Raw genomic sequence first — 24,476 nt, 5'->3', positions numbered from 1 at the left:
TCTGAGGCCATGCTTGTTTCGAAATAAAAACACATGTGTAAAAAGAGATTCTATTATGCACACCTGCAACAGTAACATCAACTTACTGAAATACACTTAAAAATATCTTTGCTGACAGCTTGGTTGTCAGACTGATGTCAACTGCAAGCCTGCATACCTTTTAGGTTGTGGCTTTTATTTTTACGCTAACTTCCAAGCTCCCAAACGTGACTTTTTAGTCACTAAGAGTCATATATACTACATACCTACAACCGCGGTGACGTCAAACTGAGTTATGGAATCTTTTTGTTACACGTCATTTTAAGATTTTAAAAGGATTTGTAAAACATGTCCAGTTGGTCAGCTTTCTAACTTGGGTAGCACCCCTGCTACCATTTGGAGTCTGCTGGGACCAGCCACAGCATGATGCCGTTCATTCCCTCGGCCACCCTCCCAGTTCTCTTTATTATTTCCCGCTCACATATTGCCTACCTACTACAAGAAAGAGACTGAGTGTCAATCTCTTCCTGCAGATCCCAATGGTGCTGAGGGATTCTCCCCTTTGGGTAGTCCCATTGTGATGCAGCGACGAGGCTCCGTGTACGGTGCCAATGTGCCTCTCATCACGGAGCTTGGTATGTCCCTCCGCTGCTCGGTGTCCTGGCTCGCTGGTGCTTTGCTTATGTCCTTCTGCGCGTCTGTGACTCAATTTGTAACCAACAAAGCAGATGGCATGCATCCGTTGTACATGCCTACTTCATTTATGCATGCGTAATGCACCCAAAGAATGTGAATGTGATAGGGATATCAGCTTCTGAACGGCAAATACATTTATCAAGGGTCTTGTTATGCTTATATACATACAGTGTAGACCGCATATAACGTATGTCGCGGGAGTCGCGAAAATCCGCACTATAAGCGGTACCGCGCTATAACCAAAACATCAATTTTTCAGGCCAAAATGCATGCCATCAGACAACTTTCCTTTGTAAAAGAATTTATTTTATGTTAGATGAAAAATAAAGCTTAGCTTGAGGAAAGTCTTTATTTCACCAGACTAGTACACTTTTCTCTCAAGTGTGTCACACATTTTGAAAGAAATGAGCGACTTTTGCCTAGCACAGCCTTTTAACGGCGTCGCGGGTTGCGGACGGATGTTGCGAGCGTTCAGGATTGCTAACCCTAATCACTTTTCTCTGGCGATGAAAACGCGTGAAAATTCGCATTCTTTATACGGTACGCACCAGTAATACCTTCAACTTGAGCACAGGCATGAAATGCTCCAAATAAGAAATCCGGGCGATGTTCGAAAACACAAACGCTTAGAAAGCACCACTGTAGTCGAAGTAAACAAACACGACGACACTGGCGTCTCTGCCGTCTTGAGAGTGCCGCCACAACATCACCGCACGAATAGGTGGATCTTCCCTTCTAGTACGTGCTCGGTTATCATAACGACACACAACGAAAATTCACAGTCAAGGATAGCGCTTTTACGCGGAGCGATGAGCTTCTATTACGCCGTCTACGTCGACGATCACAACCGACGCCATGTTTGCGGATAGAAGCAGCCGGCCCGCGACCGGCATGCAACGTGCGCGAACACTTCTCCTCGACTTGCGATTGATCTGTCGTTGCGGTTGTTTTCCAATGCAGTGGAGGGACGCATGCACGTGAACGCCACGTGCGTGCATCCCTCCGTCGCTATGGCTACTGAAGCCTCTCTCTTCGCTTCTCTCCGTTTCTTCTAGCAACCTCCTTGCCCCGCGAGTGCCGCTTGCGGCTGACGCCGTTATCTAGTGTCGCACAGGGAAGCGTGCTCTCTGCGTCGGTCAGTCGGCACGGTCGCCAAGCTGTTCCGAAAACCGCACTATAACCGGTATTTCCCTTTGCGCGCCTGCATTTTAAGCGGTATGTAATTACATGGAGTTCTATGGGAGGCAAACTGGTGGTTTAAAAAAGCCGCATTATACCTGGTCCTGCACTATAAGCAGTTACGTTGTAAGTGGTCTATACTGTAATATGTGTATAGCAATATCATAAGAGAGTAACATATGAATTGCATCAATGCTACAACAAAAGTCGTTGGTTGGTCATGGTATGCCCGTCCGTGGGAAGTAGACAGTTTAGAAAATTGTGCCAGTTGTTTTTAAATGTGACAGAAGTAGTCGTGTATGAATAGGGGATTTTGAGTTTGAAGAGAATAGAGGTTTTGGCCGAATATTTTTAAATAGAATATTGAATAGTTTCACTAAGCCTCTCACTACTGTACCATCCTTAAACAAAAACTGAGTTGAACTCATGAGGGTTGTTCCCAATCTTTTGCTTGTTTACTCCTAAGCTCAGTTAATTTTCATATAATTTTATTCATAAACTGTGGCATGTAGTCAAAACTGCAGCTTGGGCAAGTTGGTTTAACATGTTACCGATTTCACAGCGTGCAAATAGCACACACACTAGTATTCAGGACAGAACACAGCATACACACCAGCACTGAATCAGTGCAGTGTTTATGTAGTGTTTTGTCCTGAATACTAGTGTGTGTGCTACTTGTGTGCTGTGAAGTCAGTATTTTGTGGCACGTAAATAATGAATTTGTCACAGCTATCCTAATTTGCTTGCTATGGGCAAATATCCTTTCTTTAACTTCAAGCATGACAACAAGAAAAAAACAAAACAAGCATGAATGATGAGCACAAATTGTCAAGACATCACTGCCTAACGTATACTCTTGTATAATCATGGCCGGTTAGCCCCGCTGAGTGCGCTTGTCAGCGAGCAACTGTGTAATGCAGGGAAGCGATACCCACGAGCTCTGCAGGCATTGCTTCTTTGCAGTGCACAAGTGCTCAGTGAGAAGCGCTAACCCACCTCGACCAACACTTAGAAAAGTATGAATACCGCAGTTCCTCTCGAAGCGAATACCGAATAGCATAATATTAGAAACTACTATTTGTAAATTGGAATAGTCACACAACCCTGAACAGAAGATCTTATAGATGTTTCGAAAAAATGTTCCTAGAATTTCTAAGTGAAATTAAGGAAGAAACATTTATACATTACAACATGGTGCAATATGCTATCACATTCAATGACAATCTTTGCAACAATTTCAGCAACTCTTTGTTCTTTCTCTTCTGCAGTGAATGACACAAATGTGCAGTTTCTGGACCAGGATGACGACGACGATCCAGATACGGAGCTCTACCTGACGCAACCTTTTGCCTGCGGTACTGCTTTTGCTGTCAGCGTGCTCGATTCATTAATGAGCACTGTGAGTATCACGACTCATATTGCCTCTCTTACGGCAGCCTATTATCGCTGAAGCACATGTTGAAGATGACCCGAGTAAAAACGAGCTTTGTAGTAGAGGTAATTTTTTTATTCGTAATTACAGTGTGCTTGTCAGTTGGGCTTTCCCATGGTACAGCCACACCTTGTAGCAAAGCCAGGATGGTGAAGGGGTTTGCACAGTGTTCTTTTGATATTACTCATGCTGCTTAATGGATGTGCTCAAGACTGCTTGATCAGTCCAATCACTTTCTCCAGCATTAGTATTCTGCTTTTCCCAAATTTTTTCATGCTGAACTTACTCCAATAAGCCATGATAAATTCTGGACACCCTATACATTTCATCTTCCATATTCGTGGATTCAGTTTTGCCACCAATCATCTTCTAACCTCCATATACACACAAGCCCTTTGAAGGGCTTGTGTGTATATGGTTGGTTTGGTTGGTTGTAAATCACAGCTTAACCACTCATTTAAATTGCTCTGTAACACTATAATACAAGCCATTCCTTCTTGATACATCGAATAACATTCAAAAGCACCGACCTGTGGTTGGCAGCATGGTATGAGACATATCCTAAAGACTGCTTTGTTTGTCACTCCAGAAAGTTGTCAAATGGCGGCATTCGCCAAGTGCATGCCATAATGGATATGATGGAACAATTACCAGAAAGATACATTGTTCACAGCTAAGTTTGTAATCACTGAAAGAAGTGCTAGTTGGTACAGATCGATTCATCACAAACTGCTTCCTATGTTTTGAGCATCCTTAACCTACTGATAATGGAAGTAGCAAAGCCGGCTTCTCCTTCGTCCCCGATGCTTGCTTGGGTGTGAGGTTCCTACATGTAGGTGTGTCCCTCTTTCCCTCTCTCTTGTGTGCAGACGTACTTCAATGCGAATGCACTGACGTTGATCCGGTCGTTAATTACGGGTGGCGCAACCCCTGAGCTGGAGCTCATCCTGGCCGAGGGGGCGGGTCTACGCGGAGGCTACAGCACTCCCGAGTCCTTGGCCAACAGGGACAGGTGCAGGGTCGGGCAGATCTCGCTCTACGACGGCCCACTGGCTCAATTCGGGGTGGGTCTCCTTTCTCCTCCTCTCTTTCTTTCACTGCCGTCACGCAGGGCAAACTCTCCCAACGCCTCCTGTAGAGCAAAGCTGTAGTAGTGATGGATTTTCCATGTCGCCTACAAAATGTCTGTGCAGGACATTGTTTGGACACGAGCGCTGCGTCAACACTTGGTTGGCACTAATTTTTCTCCCACCGATTCATAGAGCCCTGCACGGATAACAGTTTGATCATCCGAATCCGATCTGCAACCGCATTTGACTCGCAATCTGCGCATTCGTTTTACATTGTGAAATCGAACATGAATGAAAAACAATAAGCGTCTGAATGGTACTTTATAAGCCATTTGCTTATCTTTGTACAAAGAACTGTGAGTCAGAATACGGTCAAAGTCATTTTATTGTATTCTGTTTTATCCGAATTGTATTGTAAGCTATCATCTTTCCAGAGACATTTTGCGTCACTGGAAGGATGATCACCGTTTTGAGATGATCCTGGGAGTCTGCAATGCTCTGCCCAGAATTGATATGCTAAAAAAGAAATTAAATTAATTCTTTTTTTCTTTTTGCTTAGTGCATTTGTTTTGACCAGATGTGTATTTTCTGGCAATGAAAACTGATAGAGGACAGACTAATTACGTAGTGTCATTTTATTTAGGTCATACAGTAAAAAAGTGGGAGAGGAAAGGTGACCATTCACTGCAGCAGAGTAGTACTCGTATATGGTACACGGTAAGACGCAAGTACACCACTGGGAAAATATTACAATATTCAATAATGGCAAAACCTCATATTGGTTCTAGTTTTAAACACAAACCCGCTGCTACGTGCTCTAAACCACATACTTTGCAACAACTTGCCAGCTGTCTAGAAGAAGAAAAACACACGCATGCACGCCACATAAAGGAGGCTTCTTCTGCTTACTTGTGGCTGATACGTTTTGGGTTTTCTTTGCCCAAAGAATGTTTTGCCGCTTTTTCCCTGCTAAACAAGAACACACTTTCCCAAGACAATTAATTCCCCTGCATTTTTTACTTTTTGTTAGGGACAGCATTTTTGGCTAGATAGAATGCTCTAAAGCAGTCTTTGATGAAAATCAGGTCTTTCTTGGAACGAAGAGAAATTTTCTCCTCGATTGACACCTTTTTTCTAAAAGAATAATTTGCTCTCGCAAAACATTCGATGACCTCATAGTGTCACTCGCTTAATTCACTTTACACTCTGCCATGGCACATGTTTATGGGCTACCTCAGTAAAAATGTAGATACAGACCTGCAGATATCTGCATCTGGTCATCATGTAATCCGTCAAATCTGGTTAACTTTTATCTGCGTCCCCCAGTTGGCTGTGGATAGCCACGGATGATCCACAGGTAGTCTGCGGATATGCAGGGCTGTATACTGATTGAGCAATGATTAAATTCCAAACGAATGCTAACCCAGCACCCGCATCTGGTTTGATTTCCGGTGGGTGACAGAAAATCCAGCGCTATGACCAATTCTATCCAAGAGGTACTAGTTCTCATTAGTGGTTGGTATCTAGTGTGTTATTTCTTACTGTTGCAGTTGTGCCAGCTCAAGAATATTGTTTTAATGTGAAGTAAAAATGTAATATCTGAAAACAAAATAGAGGAAAAATCACATTTCTGCAAAATGTAACGAAATTAATCTCTGGAGAAGGGGAACAAGAGGGACAAAGGACGAACATAAATCTCCAACTCCAGCTAGGTGACTGGTGAGCGACCGAAAAAATCCGCCTGGTCCGGGTATCGAACCCGGGACCTCTCCATTACTGTGAGAACTTGAGATTGGGCGAGTTGGTTGTTTATGTTTGTCGACGTTTAGCGCACTCAAAAAACTGTCATTCAAGCATTCACACACCCAAAGAACACTCCTTTCACACAGCGCTCACTAACAACTTTGTATTTCGTTACTTCGGCTTCTACTTCTTCAGATTTTTGACGATTTGCAAACAGAAAAAGACGACATAAGAGTAAAAATTCCTGTCTAACGCTTAGGCTAATTCGTGGCTAAATAATCTCTCTTCGTGATAATGTTATCGATGGCGTACTAACACATTTGTCCTCTAGTCGTATGATATTGTCGGCTTCGATGATTTCCCTTGTTAATTGGTTTACACTTATGCCCAACACGGTGCTGTTGTTGAAGTGCGCGACACACCCACAATCCCGACAGTGTATCCCCAAGTGGCCAGAGTTAGCGTTTACAATGTTGTTGGAGTGTTCTCGAAAGCGGTCATTTAAACATCGCCCAGTTTGTCCAACGTATTGTCTTCCCCATGAAAGGGGGAATGAATAGACCAACCCCCTCAACGCAAGGCACAAAGTTGGTCCTATGCTTCTTGGAGCAGCAGATTGCGGGATTTAAGGGTGTGGTGACGTTTTTGCCAAAACTGGACAGTTTGGTGGGTGCTGAAAACATGATGTCCACATTGACTCTGTTCGCTGTTTTCTTGAGGCCGTGGGAAAAATTGTGGATGTAAGGGACGATGACTGGTCTTCTTGTCCTGTCTCTGTGTGTTTGTTTGACACAGTTCTCTGGCTTGATTTCTTTAAGAAGAGTTTCGACCACTGAAACCAATAAGAACAGAGGGTACCCTGCTGACTTCAGTCTTGCAATTTGCCCGTCGAAACTCTTTTGTATGGAATGCGAGCATGACTTAGCGATAGAGCTCTTAAGGCATGACCGCACTATGCCTCTTTTCACGAGTTTTGAGTGCGCGGAGTTGAAAGGGAGGAGTGGTTTTTTACCCCTGGGTTCATAGGACCAGCAGACGTGGTGAGGTAGCACCACCAGTCGGAGATCCAAGAATCTTAGGGATCCTTCAACCGGCAACTCGTGGGTGATTTCTAGGGGACTCATGCAGTCTTTAAATGCCGAGAGGACGTTGTCCACCGAGCTTGAACAATTGTTTTCATCGGTGGCTAAAAAAATTAAAAAATCGTCCATGTATCTAAACACGCATACTACTTTTGTGCCATCTAACCTCTGTTGTAGAATCCTATTGATATGTGCGAGATATAGGTCGCTGAGTACAGGTGCAATACACGAACCTACGCACACTCCTCTCTTTTGCAAGTAAGTGTGTCCATCCCAGGCAGCAAAGGTGGGTTTAAAATAGATGTTAAGCAATTCCAAAAACTTATTGTGGGGCATGCCTGAGGTATTCTGAAATGCAATAGCACCAAAGGTGTCAATGCTGTCTTCAATACTTGTTAAGAGACGGTCTTGGGGCAATGCATAGTAAAGGTCCTTAATGTCAATTGAAAAAGCTTGCATCTCTTGGTGTTTTCGTTTCTAGGAAGTTGAAGACTTGAAGGAACTTCGGATTAGGTAGGGGTCGTCTACGATTAAAAGATTTAGTCTGTCTTGAAGGAATAAGGCAACTGATTTTTGCCATGTTCCCCGCTCTGAAACAATGACTCTCAAGGCCCGTTCACACTCTTGCGACCGAGTGCGACTGAGAGAGACGAGATCTCTTACAACTTCTTAAATGTTTCTAGAATGAGGGAACACACTGACATTGTGGCGCCATCTATGCGGTGACCCTAGAACTGCATTTCACAAAAGCGAAGGTTTTGCGGGATTTCCGAGGTCAAATGTGCGTAATACCCATAGAAAGGCTCGTTTATAACATTGACAAAAGATTTTCGAGCCAAAAAAGAAAGGATATTGCGCGAGAAATAAAAAAAAATATGCCGGACCGCCGAGTTTACACTGCTTCCCAATAGATGGCGCCAGTGTGTTCTCTGGTTTAAGAAGTTTTAAGGAACCCAGGTTTAAGAGGTCGCAAGCAGTCGCAAGGGTGTGAACGGGCCTTTAGGGGGCAGTCAGGCTTGTGGGTTTTTGCACTAAAAAATACTTCTAAGGATAACGTTTTGCTGCGGTCAATGTGGGAACAAAGTTTTTTGAGGTCAAGCGATTGGCAAAAGTGCCTTGCGGCTTGTTTTACCTTGCCTAATGCTATCTCGTCATGATTGTTGAAGACGGTTTCAATTGCTGCTTTTGCCTTTTGGCTGAATGTATTTTTGCGCATAAGGACAAAACCTCCTTCTTTGTCAGCAGGCATGAGTGCTAGGGAATACTCCTTTAGGTACCGCTCTACTCTTTTTACAGGTAGTGGTGTGACAGGCGGTTTATGTCGAAGGAGATTGATCGTTGCACTTCTGAAGGAGTGGACCTACTCTTTCGTTCCACGAGCGCTCTACTTGTAATGGAGAGGTCCCGGGTTCGATACCCGGACCAGGCGGATTTTTTCGGTCGCTCACCAGTCACCTAGCTGTGTTTGGAGATTTATGTTTGTCCTTTGTCCCTCTTGTTCCCCTTCTCCAGGGATTAATTTCGTCATTCTTGTCCAGCTCGCTTGCACCTTTGCATTTAATTGCATTATAATTATAATGCAAAATGTATTTGCACAAAACATATTTTTATTTGTGCACTTTCAAATTCCAGGAAAGTTGCCCCTCTTCCTCGAAGAAAGCACACTCAATGGAGCTATAACTTTCCATCATTACAACTTTTGAAATTAGGAGGTTGAATCAAATAAACCAGTATTTGAATCAATATGCTAAAGGTTTGGCCGTTTGCACGTCTCTGCAGAGAAGTTATAAGTGATTGGATTGAGCCTGATATTCCAAGTATCAGCTGAACTGGTTTCTTCACATTATTAGAATGCAGTGCACTATTATCATCTATGTTTGCCAGTCAAAGTCTAACCCCAACATTTTATTCTTTTTGTTTTAGCTCATACAACGAGTAGAGCGCCATTCACACACTTGCAGCCGAGTACGACCGAGGGAGACAAGACCGGTTTTTAAGCCTCTTACGACGGCGTACAACCAGCTCCGCAGCAGCGCATGCGGTCCTCCGCCTTCTCATGAGGCTCAAAAACCGGTCTTCTCTCTCTCGATCGTACTCAGTTGCAAGCGTGTGAACGGCGCTTAAGGCGACCATTCTGGTTTCCTTAAGTTTTATTTCCTCCGTACATACTCATTTAACTCTACAAAATTATATTTATTAGAATGGTCAGATGCTTAGTGAGCTTAAAAGTGGGTGTTTGTTGTGATGATACTGGAACTAATGGGCACGTTACTCATTGATCACTAGGCAAAGCATATTAATTCAGTAAGATATTTTTGAGAGTTCTGCTTGGAATTAGTTAGCAATTGTTTGTTCTCTAAGTGATGTTGTTTGGGAAGCTGTAATTTATTTTTGCTGACAGACGGGTGTTTATTGCTTCCATGGTCATTTAAAATGTTATCGTATTCCTGGATTCCTCTGGGGAGGAGAATGTTGTCAACTGCCACACTCACTGGTCTTCTGTCCACCTCCGGACCATATCCTTGAATTTTTGCTCATAACTGATCACGCACATGACACACGACCTGCTTTTATTTTTACATTGAAGATTTTAGCTTTGTTTGGTGGTGCACACACATCTTGTACTTTTAGCCTTTCCTGTGTCGTGCAGAAACATTGATGTTGACTGTAGAAACAGTGTGCGTTGCTGGAAGCCTCATGTAAGCTGAACCAGCATCTACATTTAAACTTATGCAAGAAGATTGCTGTCCAAGAGGAGCAACAAGAACATCTTGCTCAGGTCAATGTCTTGTGCAAGAGGGTGCTACCCCGAGAGCATTTCTTGGCTCGCTACTTTTTTTGCGCAAAATACCAGTGTTGGCGATAAAGCATTACAAGTAATGGCGCTACTGGCAATGCATCACTTTTTTCTATACTTGTTACATTTTCAAAACAGTAACAGAAAACATACTTATGTTACGGTACTTATTTCGAGCAACAAGTAACTAAGGTATGTTACACGTTTCATCTTCTTCCCAAGACTTGAAAAACATTAGACTTCAATTTTCTTCAGGTTTCTAGGCTTCAAATTATATGAATTCTTGCTCTCACCCCACTTAACTTCAAAATTTTGTCTCTCTTTTCTTCATCCAAACACTCCCACTTTAGAAGAACCCGATTGCCCTCACCCTTTGTCCCAGTGTTGAACGCTGTCGCCATCAGTGGCAGGTAACGCGAAAGTAATGTGTGTTACTTTTTATTGGTAATTGGTGATACTTTTTTTTTTTAGATACGGTAACATAAATCGGCAACATGTTTCTTTTATTGGCAAGTAACGAGTAACATATTTTGTTGCTTTTTTTCCATAATACCTACAACACTGCAATATACTAATCAAAGCCAGTGGATCTTGAGCATGCAGCGAGGGAAGCATCAACTTGCATTTTCTGAGTCAGAATTTAGGGGCACTCTGTTGGAACATAAATTCATAAGGTCAGCCACCCAAATATAAAACTCTTGTTTACTGCTGTACTTTATGCCTACAGTGTAGTATGAGAGAAATGCATGTCATGCTTGCAAGGACCACTGACTGTGCTTCTTTCTGTCTCCTCTTTGTGCAGGAGGGTGGGAAGTATGGCGACCTGTTTGTGGCAGCCCTGCGCAGCTATGGCATGCTCTGCGTGGGGTTGTACAGGTTCCGCGATACCAGTTCCTCAGGAGAGGCGTCTTCGAAACGGTACGTCATCACCAACCCTCCAGCGGATTTCACCCTGCTTCCGACGGACATGGTAAGAACATCCTTCCCGCTATATCTCTCTCTCTCTCCTCGGCACAGTTCCTTGTTCTTATTTTGGCCGTCTGCAGGCTACTCAGTGATGCTCCTGATTGCCTATCCTGAGGACTTTTTTTTACATACCTGGAGTCGTCGGGAAATTTATAGTTTCATCTTGGGGGAATGTGTGGAAACCTAGGATAGTTGGGACGTTTTTTGTCGGTTTCCCCAGTTCTACTAATTTAATTTTGCAGCCCTCGCTTTTAAAGAGAAATGTGTACAAACATTTATTTTACAGCGATTTCAGTCGCCCTAGCTAAAACTATCGTTGACCGTGCTGGTTGCGTCATCGTCTGAACTTCTAGACCAGGGTTTTCAAGCTCACTAGACGATGACACTGTCGCGTTAGCACGAGCAATGAGCCACAAAGTCGCCGGGAGAACCTTTGCAAAACTGTTGGATGGTGGCCACTCTGATAAGTGAGAGCCAGTCTCCTACTTTTTATTTGACCACATGATTATCGTGTCAATCATGTGCCTCCGCACCGTGGTATTCATGCTGCGCAACTCGCATCAAGCTTCACAGCATTGCAGCAGTGTGTGCATCGAGCTTCACTGTTTTTCACGTGGTGCTAGGAGCAGCAGCTGATGCAGGGAAGCGTCTGATGGTGTATTCTGGCTGCCTATCTTTATCTCCGGAAGGAACTGAGTATATGTCTTAGGTCTGCGAGGAGGAAAGGCCATGGCAAGAGGGGGGTAGTGCAGAAAATCTGGGCAAGTATTTGCACGACGAAGTCGCAAGTCAGCGGACCTGGAAGTGACTCTATACTTCATGTCACTAGTTGCGTGCAGTACAGGCGAATTGATTGAGCGTTATCAGTTGTATGTTTTTCCGGGTCAGACTTCTTTTTTAACTGCAATATCTTGAAAAACATATTACCAGAGTTTTTAGTTAAATTGTGATGGCATCACAAATCATCATAATTTTCAGTGGAACATGTCCATCGTTATAAATCTTTTTTCGACGTTATCTTTCTTTGCAATTGGTCAGAAAATCTGGGTAAAAAATAATGAGTGGGCATCGCAGAAAATTTGGAAACATGATTATTGGGGTTATGCAAATAGTGACAAATTGAGTACAAAATGAATAGGGGTGGCACCAAGTTCAGTATGAATCAAATAATTCTAAAATTGTTTTTGAATAGTGGGCAGACATTTTATAAAGAAGAGTGACCTGTCTAGAAGACTACAGTGTGTTTCCCACACTGTTTCCTAGAAATAATTGTAGGAGCACAAGTCTAGTTGAAAATGACTAGAATTGAATGGTGAAATCCAATAGACATTTATATTGAAACATTCTGCAAGTTTGTTTCATGAGGATAGCGGCTTACACGAGACACTTGGACCAACCAGTGCCGGAGTGGCCGAACAACTTTCACACTCCACTGGGTTTTTTCTTCTAAGAACCTTCCGGTTCTATTTATCTCATGCTGTGCAGTGGCACCTTACCAGCTTGTCAGCGATCTATATTTTGAAACATCAGCACGTTTTGCTTTCCAAAAGCTCGCAAATGCAGTTCTGCATGAAAGATCATAGTAACTCTTGGCGTAGTTCTAGATGGACGGAACGACACTGTGCAAATGGAGACAAACCATTTTTGCTGATGATGATCGTGCCTAGGAGGAGAGCGTACTGGCATCTTACGGCATGTATTGCAGGTGCACGATGGTGTGCTTGAAAATTATTAAAACAAAAATATTCGTAACTTTGAAAAAAATCACTATTCACATCAGATGATGAACCGAAAAGGACTATGTTTGTATCACTATTGAAAAATATGACTATATGCACACTCCTAATATCTATGGTAGACATGTCGGTGGAATCTTCTGTACAAAAATTGTTTTGGGGAAAACGTAGAACTGTGGAACCTTTGAAAACAACTTATGAACTTGAGAACAACTTAGAAGTAGTAGCTCTACCAAACTGCTTCCAAGTTCTTTTAATCAAAATTTGACTACTCATTGTAATATTTTTTAACCCCAAGGGAGTCGTCTGCCATGGCAACAGTATAAATTTGGCACTGTAATGAGTAAAAGAGACGTTTCGCAGTGCACTGCATGAAGGCTTCTGGCATCTGCACCATGCAGAGCTTTGGCAAAAGCCGAGTGGCAGCCATCTGTTAACTCTTTGCAGGTGTTTGTCCTGCTGCAGTTTGACCCCGGTCTGGAGTACAAGCCCAACCGGGGGGAGGAGCCCAAGGACGACAACTCTTGACTCCTGCTGTGTAGCGCTTTGACTGACGGGCCTTATTCCTTCATCTAAGCAAATGATATGCCACAAACCTGCTGCTTGAGTTCACCTTCCCTTCCACAATGTGCAACTGGACCATTCAAAATTGAGCGTACGCCACACCCCAAATTGTGTTTGGAAGCAAGGGCTCGCACATATCCTCGAGGGCGCCTTTTCTGCACCCGGTGCGGAGATCTCGAACTGGGGGCTTTTAACTTTAGAGTGGTTCTTTTTTCCGAGTCTGGTTGCAGATTTTTTTTCTGTTTAGGCCTAAGACCTTTCTTTACCCTTCACCAAAATCCAAGAAAGACGTGCAAAAGTGGCCTTGTAGCTTGGTTCGCAATTACGCCGTAGGTCTTTTCTTGTAGAGGTCAACTTTGAGACAACGAAAGGCTTAGGGGACTCTGTCGATGCACAGTCGTGCACACCACCCTTTCTTGATAACAAAAATTACCTGCGACTCCGACCTAAATTGTTTCGGGACTAATCATACCATATTTTTGTGTTTTGCTTCCTGTTAAGAGGACCTTACTCTAATGCCCGGAAGTTCCTTGGAGCTGTAAAAGTGATAGTTTGGATTCCGCCACGCTCCTGTATCCAAACAAAGAGAAGCCCCTTTTCTGAACCTTTCTTCCATCTTTAAAATTCCCAGACATTTAGGAGAATATTGCGGACCATTGAGGTGATAGGCAACCTAGACAACTGCAGCAGCTGCTTCAACTCACTGTTTCCTCATCCACTGCTTTGGGCAGTGGAGGGTGACAGGTCTTTTCAAAGTATCTTAGCAGGCTAAGCAGGCGTAACCAATTCTCAATTCAGGGAGCCAAGACTCTAAGCACGCAGTGTGTGCACGCGTCACGATTGATGCCAAACAAAAGGAACAATTGCAGGAGGAAACTAAATAAGGGTCGTCTGTTGAGGTTGCTACACGGTATTTCGTAAACTCTGAAGAAAAAGAAAATCTCCCGGAAAACTTGCAAAGTGAATGCCGGCACTGCTTCTGCAGCGAGGCACGCTGAGACGAAGACAGAGGCCGACGTCCCGGCATCTTCGTCTTGACCGAAAAAGAAACTCACTCTGTGTCTCTCTTTCTCTCTCTCTCTCTCTTTTCCCCGACACTTTGCAATACGACAGAGGAAACGACTGTTTTTTCGTTGAATGCTTGTACATACGACATACGTCCTGGCACGGCTCTGTCTCTGTGCTCTTTGTACGAAAGGCTTCATATTTTATGTACAATTCAAAGATTGTTGCGTCAGTTTAGTAACACTGTTTCCATGTGGAAGCACTGGCTGTACAGTAGTGTTGTAAAGTGAGCGAGGTAGGGTTTAAAATGCAGAAGACTGAGCAACACGTGTGTATAGACTTGTACATATTACGTGAGGGGGGACTAAGGCTGCCAAGTTGTGCAGGCGCCATGCGAGGCAAGAGTATGAACGCGGCAGTGTACTTGTTGAATGTGACATGGTTTTTTCTATCCACAAAGCCTTACTACATTTTCCGTTGACGTGTTTTCATTCTCAAGTGAAGCGGGGCTGCTCAAGGTCACATCTGTGCAGAGAGGTTGTATGCCACGGGAGAATACTGCACGCGGGGCTCCTCTCGGCAGTCTGCACACCGTGTGCGACGTACGTACGCCTGACACATGGGTCCAGTTTGACCAAGTGGTGTCGGCCAAGCTCGCAGCAGTTGTTTCGCCAGAAACCTTTCGGTTAGCCAACACTCGCCTGTACCAGAGATCTTGGAGAGGAGAGTTTGCAGAGAAAGTCTAACTAAGTGTGTCTTCTGCCCAGTTATGGTGGGTCATTCTCTACGAGGCAGAGCCTTTGGCTGGTGGTTTTCTGAAACAACTGCTGCTAGAATGTTTACTCCAAAAATAAATAGATGTTGCTACTAAAAAAAAACGATAACACTGTTGTGTGCAGGCTTTTATTTATTTGGGCTCTTCTTTTTTTTAATATTTATTATCCTGAGATATCACGTTGCACAATATTTTCCACTTGTTTTGCAGCTAGTCCAAGTGTGCAGCTGAGAGATGGATTGAACTGAGGTGAACACACACACACTAGACAATCCACACACGTTGCGATTCCTTGTCGAATAGGACGTGTGACTTTCTTATTCTGTGTGGCTCATGCCTGCGTATGGGGCACCTCACGCGAGTGTTTTGAAAGCGTGTGCTAAGGGGAGTCATGTTAAAGAACTACTCTCTTGCACAGTGTTAGTCTTACCGCAAAAATAGTTAGGGTTATTATTTTTATTTGTTACTTTCTACTCATGGTTAATTTGCTAGATTTTTTGCCAATATTTAATTAATAAAGGTGTTGACTCTTGGTTGTTGCTATTTACTCCCCCTAGCTTGGGCTGTACTATTAAACACTCTGGCTTTGTTACAACTTGTTCCTTAACGTCCTTTTTAATCTTACTTAAACCTGACTTGGTGTGACAAAAATGCTTTTCTAACATTCTTTTAACTAATCAGGTTGCTACCTGCTGCTGCATGAAGCTTGAGCGCTATCAAGTCATTAGTGCTATTGCTACTACTGTTGCCAATCAGAAGTGTTAGTAATAGTATTTCAACCAACTCAGGACAAGGCTTGAAACATGAATGTGAGAGTTCTAGACATCCAAGGGATGAATAACATTGCCTTATATATCTCTATAGATGCAGCCTCATTTGACATAAACTGTGGCAAAGGGCAGTATAACTAGTACATCAAAGTTTGTTAACTTCATTTTTTAATTTTCCACTTTCTTCACAGCAACTTATAACTGTGTCCAAGCATATCATGCCGTTTTTACCAAAGACCTGCCCAAATTAGACAAATATGCCATTTCTACAGCTTCATGAAAAGTTGTTTTGTGCCTAACCTTACCATATAGGGCTAGTGAATATGTAGGTTTTTGAATGAGCATAGTAATTGTAGGATGACAAATCCTAAAAGCTGATGAAATTGGTTTGAAGAAGCAGTTTGCACTTTAAAACAGTGAATTGTTATAAATCTGTGCCGATATTTCAGAACAGAAATTAAAATATTGCTTTGGTTTCCTGCGACTAAGAAATTTTGAATACGCTCATGCAAAACAATGCATAAGTAAACAATCATGAGCAATTTAGTCTGAGGGAGGTAACGAAAAACATTAAGCTGTCTCCTCTCGTGTTTGTTGTAATTACCTAGCATTTCACTTGCTCGTAATATGACGATGGGAAATCTTTTCTATTTTATTATCTAAGCATTCCCTGAGGAAAAAAAAAATTTCTCTCAAGTATTTGCTAATTAGATAGGTTTCCCACAATGTCCCTAATAAACCTTATAGGTTTTAGTGAAACAGAATTATTATTTGGTGGCATTCCATTCTGAAAACTTGAGATGCAAGCACCCCCAACTTTGCTAGCTTCTGGAAAACAGATGACACTGATGTAACACACCAAACAGAGCAGCAGCAGGCAGCAGCAGCCGCGAGGCTATTTTCGCTGGAAACCTAGATACCAACAAAGACTGACCGCCATTTTTGTTTCGTTTTCTATGGTTTTCCCCGGTTATCGGCGCAAGTTTTCCCGTGCCCTGGCCGTGGTCAGGCGTAGTATTTTTTTAAATGCGAGGCCCAAACTGTTAGACCGAGTCCTTCGTCCTGTACGGCGTTCGTTCCGCAATTATAATAAACATCTGCATTTAACTGTTCATCGACTCATCTTTTGGTCTGCCTGTGTCCGTCGGTGTGATTGAGCATGTGCTGTCTTGCAACTTCTCTCGGAGTAAGCCCACCTCGTCTCGCGAGACTCTTGCGCCTAGCAACCGCGTTTCTTTTTCTTAACCTTAGCTAACGGGTTCTTCCACGGTCGTACATGTAACTCTGGTGTGACTCGTAGCGCTGCTTCTTTCCGGCTCTCACCCGCGAGTGTATTGGACTGTGGCTAAGAAACCGTGTTGGAACTGTGATGTGCTAAAAAAAAAAATCTAGATGCTGTGAAATCTCCCCTGCTTCGCTTTCTTTTTGTAAGTGGCGGACGTGTGCAAATATGAGAAAGCGAAGTGCAGATACGGTCCTCGCCTGACTGGAAACGTGGTCCTTCTAGATTCTTGTTTTAGTCTCGTTATCGTTCAAAAAGCGGAGCACGAGGAGATTTCACACTTTATCACTCTCCTGGTTCTGATTGCTCACCTCACCACTTTGAACAACTCGGAGTAACAGAAACAGGACAAGTATCATTCGAGCATGTATCTTTAATGGCTGTCGGAAGCCAGATGGATCTTGACCATTTGCACTGAGTACATGACACTAATTAGCTCTAATCTGGATTGGGACTGATGAACCACCAAAATGTGTATCATAGAACCAAACGGGCCTTCTTGCCACCGACACGATGCTGTCCTTGCAATGCATGTGATAACCGAGCACACGAATGGTCGTCGGCTATTGTGTGTCCCCACGGTTTGTACCAACTAATGTGTGTGGCATTTGCTTGAAAAGTCTTGTTTGTTTGTTCTTTTTTTGCATTTTGTTTGTGTGTTCTTTGCATCATATCACAGACTTGACTCGAATTTTCAACACCAGCAATTGAGGATTCAGGTCGAGCTCACTTCAAGCACGCACTTCCAGTCGGGCGAAGGACCGTTTGCACATGCAATGGCTTCATTGTTTTCTCAGTCACGTGTCTGCCGCCTACACTTTTCTCTGTTCCCGTCTGTTTCTACGTACTGACATGTACACCACATACGTTAGCACAGGCTCTGTATTTAGTTTTCGTGTCCATCACTGTGCATCTTTCTTTGATGTCCTGGTCTCTTGTGTGTGTTCTCTGCCTTGGATGTGTGTGTGCCCATAGAACACTTGCAGTGTCATGCTTTTCTTTTCTGCTCCTGTTTCTCTGTACACCTATGTTTTGAGTTGTACCTTCAATAAATGTGGGTTTTTTCTCATCAGTTTTGCATGATTGTCTGGCATCTTCAATGTGACTGTTGTCTTTCTCTCTCTTTCTCTCTCTCTTTGTCCTTGTCCGAGTGCCTATTTATACATACTCTGAAGGTGTAATTAGAAAAATAAGGACGGCATTGGCTAACTCCAGGTGTTGAGCTTTGTCATGGTTCTCTGTCAGAGCTCAAAATTTTTGCATCCATGGCATGCTTGCTTCGTAAAGTTGCAATTTTCTTTAGTGTTCACACAGTTCTTCAAAAGCTTCTTCCGGTTCTTTTAAGATAAGTGCTGCTGGAAGCTAGGTGAACATGAAAGCTGTAAAATTACATGCATGTTTCTGCTTTGTCTAAGTTACCCCATTGTCTAATCACACCTAGTCAATCAAAACTTGTTGTTACATTATAATATTCCTTATTGAATCAAAGCAACAGAAGCACATGACAAGATGTCAAGTGTGCCAAGTCTCTGCTGCTTGTCTATTCATTGCACTATTGGGATTATTTACTGAGTGGCGGCATTTAAATCAAAGTCTCTGGAAATATTCACTCATTCTGCATAAAGAATGTGGTGTCGTTCCATTTCTATTTAAATTATAACTAGTGACCCTCCTGGATGATTAATACGACAGCGTGGTTTTTGAGAAAGTAACTGCTTTATTGCAATGACTTGTTTTTTTTTACAAAAAAAGAAATTGAAACATTTTAGACTTTGGCACTTGGGAAGATAACCTTGAGCAAGCACTCTTTTCTTGCTAGGCATTCCAACTGTTCTAAATCTTGCACATAGCTCCACATTAAATCAAGCCAGGTTGCCCAAGCATGTTTTTATAGGAAAGAAGGGAAGGTAAAACATAGAGTGCACTGCATGCAGTATTATAACTTTCATTGAGATCATTTCGGTCTGCAAACCTTTTCTACTAAATTAATACTGTATAATACATTTTTGTTTACAAATTCACATAGTATCACAAGCAATGATAGTAACAATCGTATTACAAACTCATTTAAATAAATAAATTTGTGAACACATGAAGAAGGTATGTACACCATATCAGCCTGGTGGTTGTTGATTTACTGGCTTTCATAGGTGACACCTAGATTGTTGGGGGACTTTTTGTAGAATGAATTTGCCTTAGATTTCACACTAAACTTCTGGACACTACTAAATTCATTTGTTGATCACAGATACTATGTACAATTTGAAAAATACTGTTAAAACTCTTGAGGACAATGTCATGAACTAACAACAGGGAAATAATACTATCTGTAGTGGATTACTGATAAGTCTTAAAAGTTCAATTTGTACATGGTTCAAAATGCGTAAGCTATGCATAAACGGTGGGTGAGAAAATGTAACAAGCGGCACCAATGAAGTAGTAGGCACTAAATGGTACATTTACATGTAATGGCAAAGTAATGCTGCATGTGCGTTAACATCATAGCCTTAAGAAAACGCTGCAACATGTCAAACCCTGACAACTATCACAGACTGTAAAATGGGCTTTAAAGTTGCCCAGCAGACAAAAGAAAGGGTTATGTCCTTTTCTGAAACCTCGACATATAGAAGGCACAGTCTGGGCAGTACACGGTAGGTGGGGACACAGACTTCTTGTGACACAGATTGCAAGGAACTTGAGAATTATTGTCCGAATCCACCACCACCGCATCCACTTGGTAAGCACTGTCACACGAGTCCGAAGAGTGCACAGAGTTCAAGTCCTCGGACTGACACAAGTCCTGACATTCCTTGGAGTCCTGCTTGGCTGCGTGCTGTCTGTACACACGTTCAAGCAGCGGATTCGGCAGATAGTCGCTCTCTTCTTCCTCGGCACAAGCAACTAAGACGACCTCGTCCGAAAACGTGACGCACTTCTTCAACGCGGCCTTGCGCTTTTTGTTGAGTTCCGGCACTTGCTGCTGCTGTTGCGAGGGTTGCTGGGGATGTGCCCCCTCTGGCACAGACTTGGCTGAGAGCTTCAGGCAGTCGGGAGAGGCTGTCCTTTGCCTCTCCTTCATCATTTCGAGCCTCTGAAGCGCGGTCTCGTAGTCGGGAGGCCTCGTGGGCCGCTTCGAAGAGTCCGAGTTAGCGGGGGACACTGAACGCAGGACTGCGTCGCTTGGTGGTAACTGGGCTTGTCTGCTGTGGTCCGCCTGCAGAGCTTGGACAGCCTGCGGTATCCTCACCGCAACGAACGCCCTGGTTTCGGTTCCGTCGGGAGACTTCACATACTGGAACGCCTTCCCATACTGTTGTTGTGGGTGCTGGCACTTTGCCAAGAAGTTTGGCTTCTGGTCGTAACTTGCGGTAACTCCGTGCATCTGGACGTGAGCTGCCATTTGCATGGCTACTTGCTGGTTGACGGACGGATGATACGGTGGATGATGTGGCGTGCAGAGCGAGGAGTTTGTGAATGGAGGAGACTGATGTGCAGGGTTATGGTAATTCAGAGGCATGGCAGGGTGTTGTGGATGGGACGAGTGCACCGGAACGACGGGCGCAACTGCCTGCTGATAGCTGGAAACAAATGGCGGCTGATGAAGTGCTCGTGGCAAGCTGTTTATGTTGGATGATGGCACTGATGACTGGGGAAAATGTGACGTGGGAACACATTTGGTCTGCAGCTCAACATCTACTGATGGTAGGCAAGTAACTGGAAAGTCCCTTCTTCCTATGCCACTTGTTGATGATGAATTTGCATTTGGGGACTGGTGAAGGGATTCCTTTGGTTCAGAGCCGCTTGCTGCTGGATTGGACAGATGTTCACCAGAGGGTGGCTGGATGTCTTGGCTCATTTTCATTGTGAGGTCGTCGGGAATGATGGGCCTCTCTGGATCCAGCATGGCAGGTTTAAGAATTTTTTCAAACCGCGATGCCAGGTCCTTCACAGATCTGGGTTTCACTTCCTCTGACTCGGACTCTTGTCGTGGAGGCACGTCCGGGATCTGTCGAGGCATGGCTTGGGTTTGGGAGGCACTGTTTGCTCTGTCAGCTTGGAGTACCTGTTAAATGAGTAAACATTTTCATTAGCTGTCTGAACAAACACCTTCAGCCGCTTTTTCTTTGCAAAAAATTACTGCCTTAAAATATCTATAACACATCAAGCTTTATTAGTTGGAGGACAAACAGCAAGAAATTTCAGGTTCAACATACTTCCTTGACAAATTGGAACGTGCTGGTAATGTTACAAAAATTAATGGAATGCAGCAAAAAGGACAAAGACGGGGGATCTGTCTCTTACCATCTTAGTACTGTTTGTTGCTTTCTGTTTGTTTTTAAAAAAAACTATACTATAAGAATATTTTGTCATAAAAAGTCATATGCTGCAGTACCGAGGTGTAGACGTTGAGAAGTGTGGTCGACCTTATGATAGGCAATTCGGCCAATGCAGTATCTACTGAGGCTTTTGAATGCCCATTATGCAGTAGTAGTATTACACAACTGCATGCCTTTATGATGGTCATTTAGTCTATTAAAACTGGCAGAGATATCTTGTCTTCCATTTTTAGTACTTTTAGAATGCAGCTCTTAGGCACTTGTTTTTGGCTTGAGCGGCGTCGCCGTCGGCGTAATTGCGCGGTGCATTATGGGAAATGTCCCATAATGCACCGCGCAGGACCCTCGTGACGTCGTTTCCCATGATGTCATGCGTGGGGCAGGAGGAGGGGAGGAGCTTGAAGGATGGGGGAAGGAGGAGGGGTATACCCTCCCTTCAGTACCCTTCTTTCCTCCTCCTCAAGAGCTGCACTCTAACTCGGGGTTACAGGGAGTTGTAAACGTCTTTCATTTTTATTAGGTAAGCTAGATATACTTCAGAAGTACCATGGCTCACCACTTTGGTTTTTACTGGAGAAGCAGGCCTGGGAAGAGACTGCTGGAAGGCTTGTGCCAAGGCTGAAAGAGATGGAAATAAATATTACTCACTGACAAATTAAGTGTGTTGTTGGGGCATTCCAGATCTTGGAGGAAAAAAAAATTATGTGAAAGGGACCTGACAGGGAATAATCTAGGTGGTTAAAGCGACATTAAACACCTGAAGTGATCATTTTTATCCTGAGCATTTTTACTTCCAAAGAAAGAACATGTGGGTGTGAAGCAAAAATGTCTTGTAGCATTGATGCTGAACCATTGATAAGTGATAAAGTAAGTGAATTGCGGCGCATATCATATATCTGGCAGAGCTTCACGGATAGTGAACAAAATGCATTAAGATATACAAAGGCCCTAAAATATACAAAAGGAATACAAAACGTTTTATTAAAGAATTAAAAAAAATTTATAGAAAATTCAAACCAGTTCCCCACAGTATAGTGGCAAAGATGATAGATCGAAAACAGCTGTTGCAGCATTCTTTGCTGATCCGTATTTCCAATTCTTCCCACAAAATATTAGGATGCATGAGCAGTTAAAGAGACTTGCCAGCCAGTGCTTGCTCTTTGGTAGTCCCATTGTCTTCTGGCCGGTCACTTCTCCTGAGCATTGACATCTGCTTGGACTGCAGCTCCCGAAGCCAGCTGTTTTCAGCAGAAGCCTGGTCAATCTCTGGATGAAACGCACCTTGACCGTAGGCCTCGCTGCTTAGCTTTCTTGCACTTTCTGTTGCCTTGGGTACTGTGCTCAGGATCTGCGTCCTTTTGATCTGAAGTTCCCGCAGAAAACAGTTGGCTTCCAGTGCCGTTTCAATTTCTTCGTCCAGCTGACTGGGAAGTGGACTGGGCGGAGGAGGAAACTCGTTGCTGCTCAAGCTCCCTCTTGGCTGTTCGGCAACCTTATCACGTTTGGTGCAAACCGCCGAGTGCTGATGAAGGGCAGCAGCATAGCCGGCCGGCTCGTAGAGGTCGCTATGCTCGACCTTTGGGCTGTGCTTGAACTTGATGGGGCTCGGGCTTCTGGCCACTTCGACATGAGGAGGGTCCACTTTAGTCAGAAGTGGCCGCTGTGACAGTGCCCGATTGACAAAGGCACGATGCGGCTGGTGGAATCCACGGCTGTTGATGGTCGCAGAATGGTCTTCCCTCCCGTCGGCATCGTCATCATGGCACGGTTTTGGAGCAACCCCGCCGGGCGAGTCGAAGATTACGTTGTCGTCCAGGGCCCTCGACTCCGTCTGTGGGGCATCCTTGTTTTCGCGGAGGTCTGGCAGGCTCCGGTTCTTGCGCCTCATGAAGCCACCCATCAGCTTCCTTCTGATCTTGTGCTGCTTCTTCGCGGAGGCCGAAGACCCCGAAGCGTTGGCATTGTCCTCTTCGTCGCGATTCTTCATCCCCGCCGGGTTGGACAGAGTACGATGCAGGGCGGGCTTCCTTGCATGCTCCCACTCGCTCGAGTAGTCGCTGAACTCGGAGTCTTTCGACCGCATGGTGCTTGCCTTGCTCAGGCTGCTCGTCCCGTCTCTGATCTTCGACCTGGAGTTGACGGGGTACTCGCCGTCGGACATCACCCTCGCAGAATCGTCCTTGCCACTGCTGTTCTGCCACTGCTTAGAGAGGAAATCCTTGTAGATCTCAACGTCTTCCCTGAGGCGAACCGACATCTGCGAGAGGAGGGCACCGCTCTTCTTCTTTGAGCCTTTCTTGGGGAGAGTTGCGTAGATCTCTATGTTCTTTACTGGCCTGTCGGAGCATTCCACGATTGTCCCGCCCGAGCTGTCTCTGCTGCCCTGGCGAGCGTGCTGGCCCTCCTTCTGGCTCTGGCGGCTGTGGGTGCTGTCGCGGCTGCCCTGTCGACTGTGGTGGACGTCATGGCCGCTCGACTCCTTGATTCGGCGACGCTCCTCCATCTCGGCTTCCTTGATCCGCTTGCAGAGGGCAGAAGACCTCATGATGCAGGTGCTGTGCTTCATTTTGGCAGCGACCAGAGACTGGGTATTGCTGTACGGAGCATCCATGGCAAGCCTTGCTTTGGCTGTAAAAAATAAATACAATGATCTAGAAGTTGACTAAAGAATGTTAGTCGTTCACAGCAGTGTAACCCCGTCCAGATTAGCTTCTTTGATATTACGCAGGTAAAGGTGCTGCCAGCATATTTTTTGTCCAAATACAGTGCAAATAATGCAGAGCCCATTGAATCCAAGTATTCAATGCTTAACACACACTTTATGAAGCAATCAGAAAAGAGAGGTTATGCCTACCATTCCTCTTAATATATTTCTACACTCGGTCATGATGCTTACCTGCAGCAGATTCACAGAAGAAACAAGCCAAGGGAAGGTCTCCAGCCTGCTCCTTTTCATAGGACTTCTTCAGGAAAAGCTCAGCCTGAGCACAGAGCTTGTCACAGTCTCCTGAAGCACCTGCATGAAAGCCGCAAGTTTTTTTTTTTGTAAGCTTTCTTTTTAGG

The 24,476-nt window shown here is 44.1% G+C and overlaps 2 protein-coding genes across 9 annotated transcripts in view; one reads left to right on the top strand and one right to left on the bottom strand.

Annotated features, from left to right (window-relative positions):
- Window positions 1-15,619, top strand: part of LOC8031649 (calcium-activated potassium channel slowpoke) — a 187,180-nt gene extending 171,561 nt beyond the window's left edge. For all 8 annotated transcript variants that reach the window (XM_040499761.2, XM_040207174.3, XM_040207170.3 and 5 more), the window contains 5 exons: window positions 513-614; window positions 3,123-3,253; window positions 4,156-4,350; window positions 10,781-10,948; window positions 13,128-15,619. In XM_040499761.2, the coding sequence (XP_040355695.1) occupies window positions 513-614; window positions 3,123-3,253; window positions 4,156-4,350; window positions 10,781-10,948; window positions 13,128-13,208 (677 nt within the window). In that variant the 3' untranslated portion in view covers window positions 13,209-15,619. The remainder of the gene's footprint in view (window positions 1-512; window positions 615-3,122; window positions 3,254-4,155; window positions 4,351-10,780; window positions 10,949-13,127) is intronic.
- Window positions 15,620-18,773: 3,154 nt separating this feature from the next.
- LOC8031650 overlaps window positions 18,774-24,476 on the bottom strand; it is an 83,938-nt gene continuing 78,235 nt past the window's right edge. The window contains exons 14-17 of the mRNA XM_029975285.4: window positions 24,310-24,429; window positions 22,557-24,041; window positions 21,970-22,031; window positions 18,774-21,139 (exon numbers count right to left, since the gene is read on the bottom strand). Coding sequence (XP_029831145.2) covers window positions 19,673-21,139; window positions 21,970-22,031; window positions 22,557-24,041; window positions 24,310-24,429 — 3,134 coding nt within the window. The 3' untranslated portion in view covers window positions 18,774-19,672. The remainder of the gene's footprint in view (window positions 21,140-21,969; window positions 22,032-22,556; window positions 24,042-24,309; window positions 24,430-24,476) is intronic.

The sequence above is a fragment of the Ixodes scapularis genome, unplaced genomic scaffold (genome assembly GCF_016920785.2).
Source record: "Ixodes scapularis isolate PalLabHiFi unplaced genomic scaffold, ASM1692078v2 PGA_scaffold3__209_contigs__length_174095766, whole genome shotgun sequence".
Classification (NCBI taxonomy): Eukaryota; Metazoa; Arthropoda; class Arachnida; order Ixodida; family Ixodidae; genus Ixodes; species Ixodes scapularis.
The sequence above is the reverse complement of the archived record's forward strand: the minus strand, read 5'-3'. Positions and strand labels throughout refer to the sequence as shown.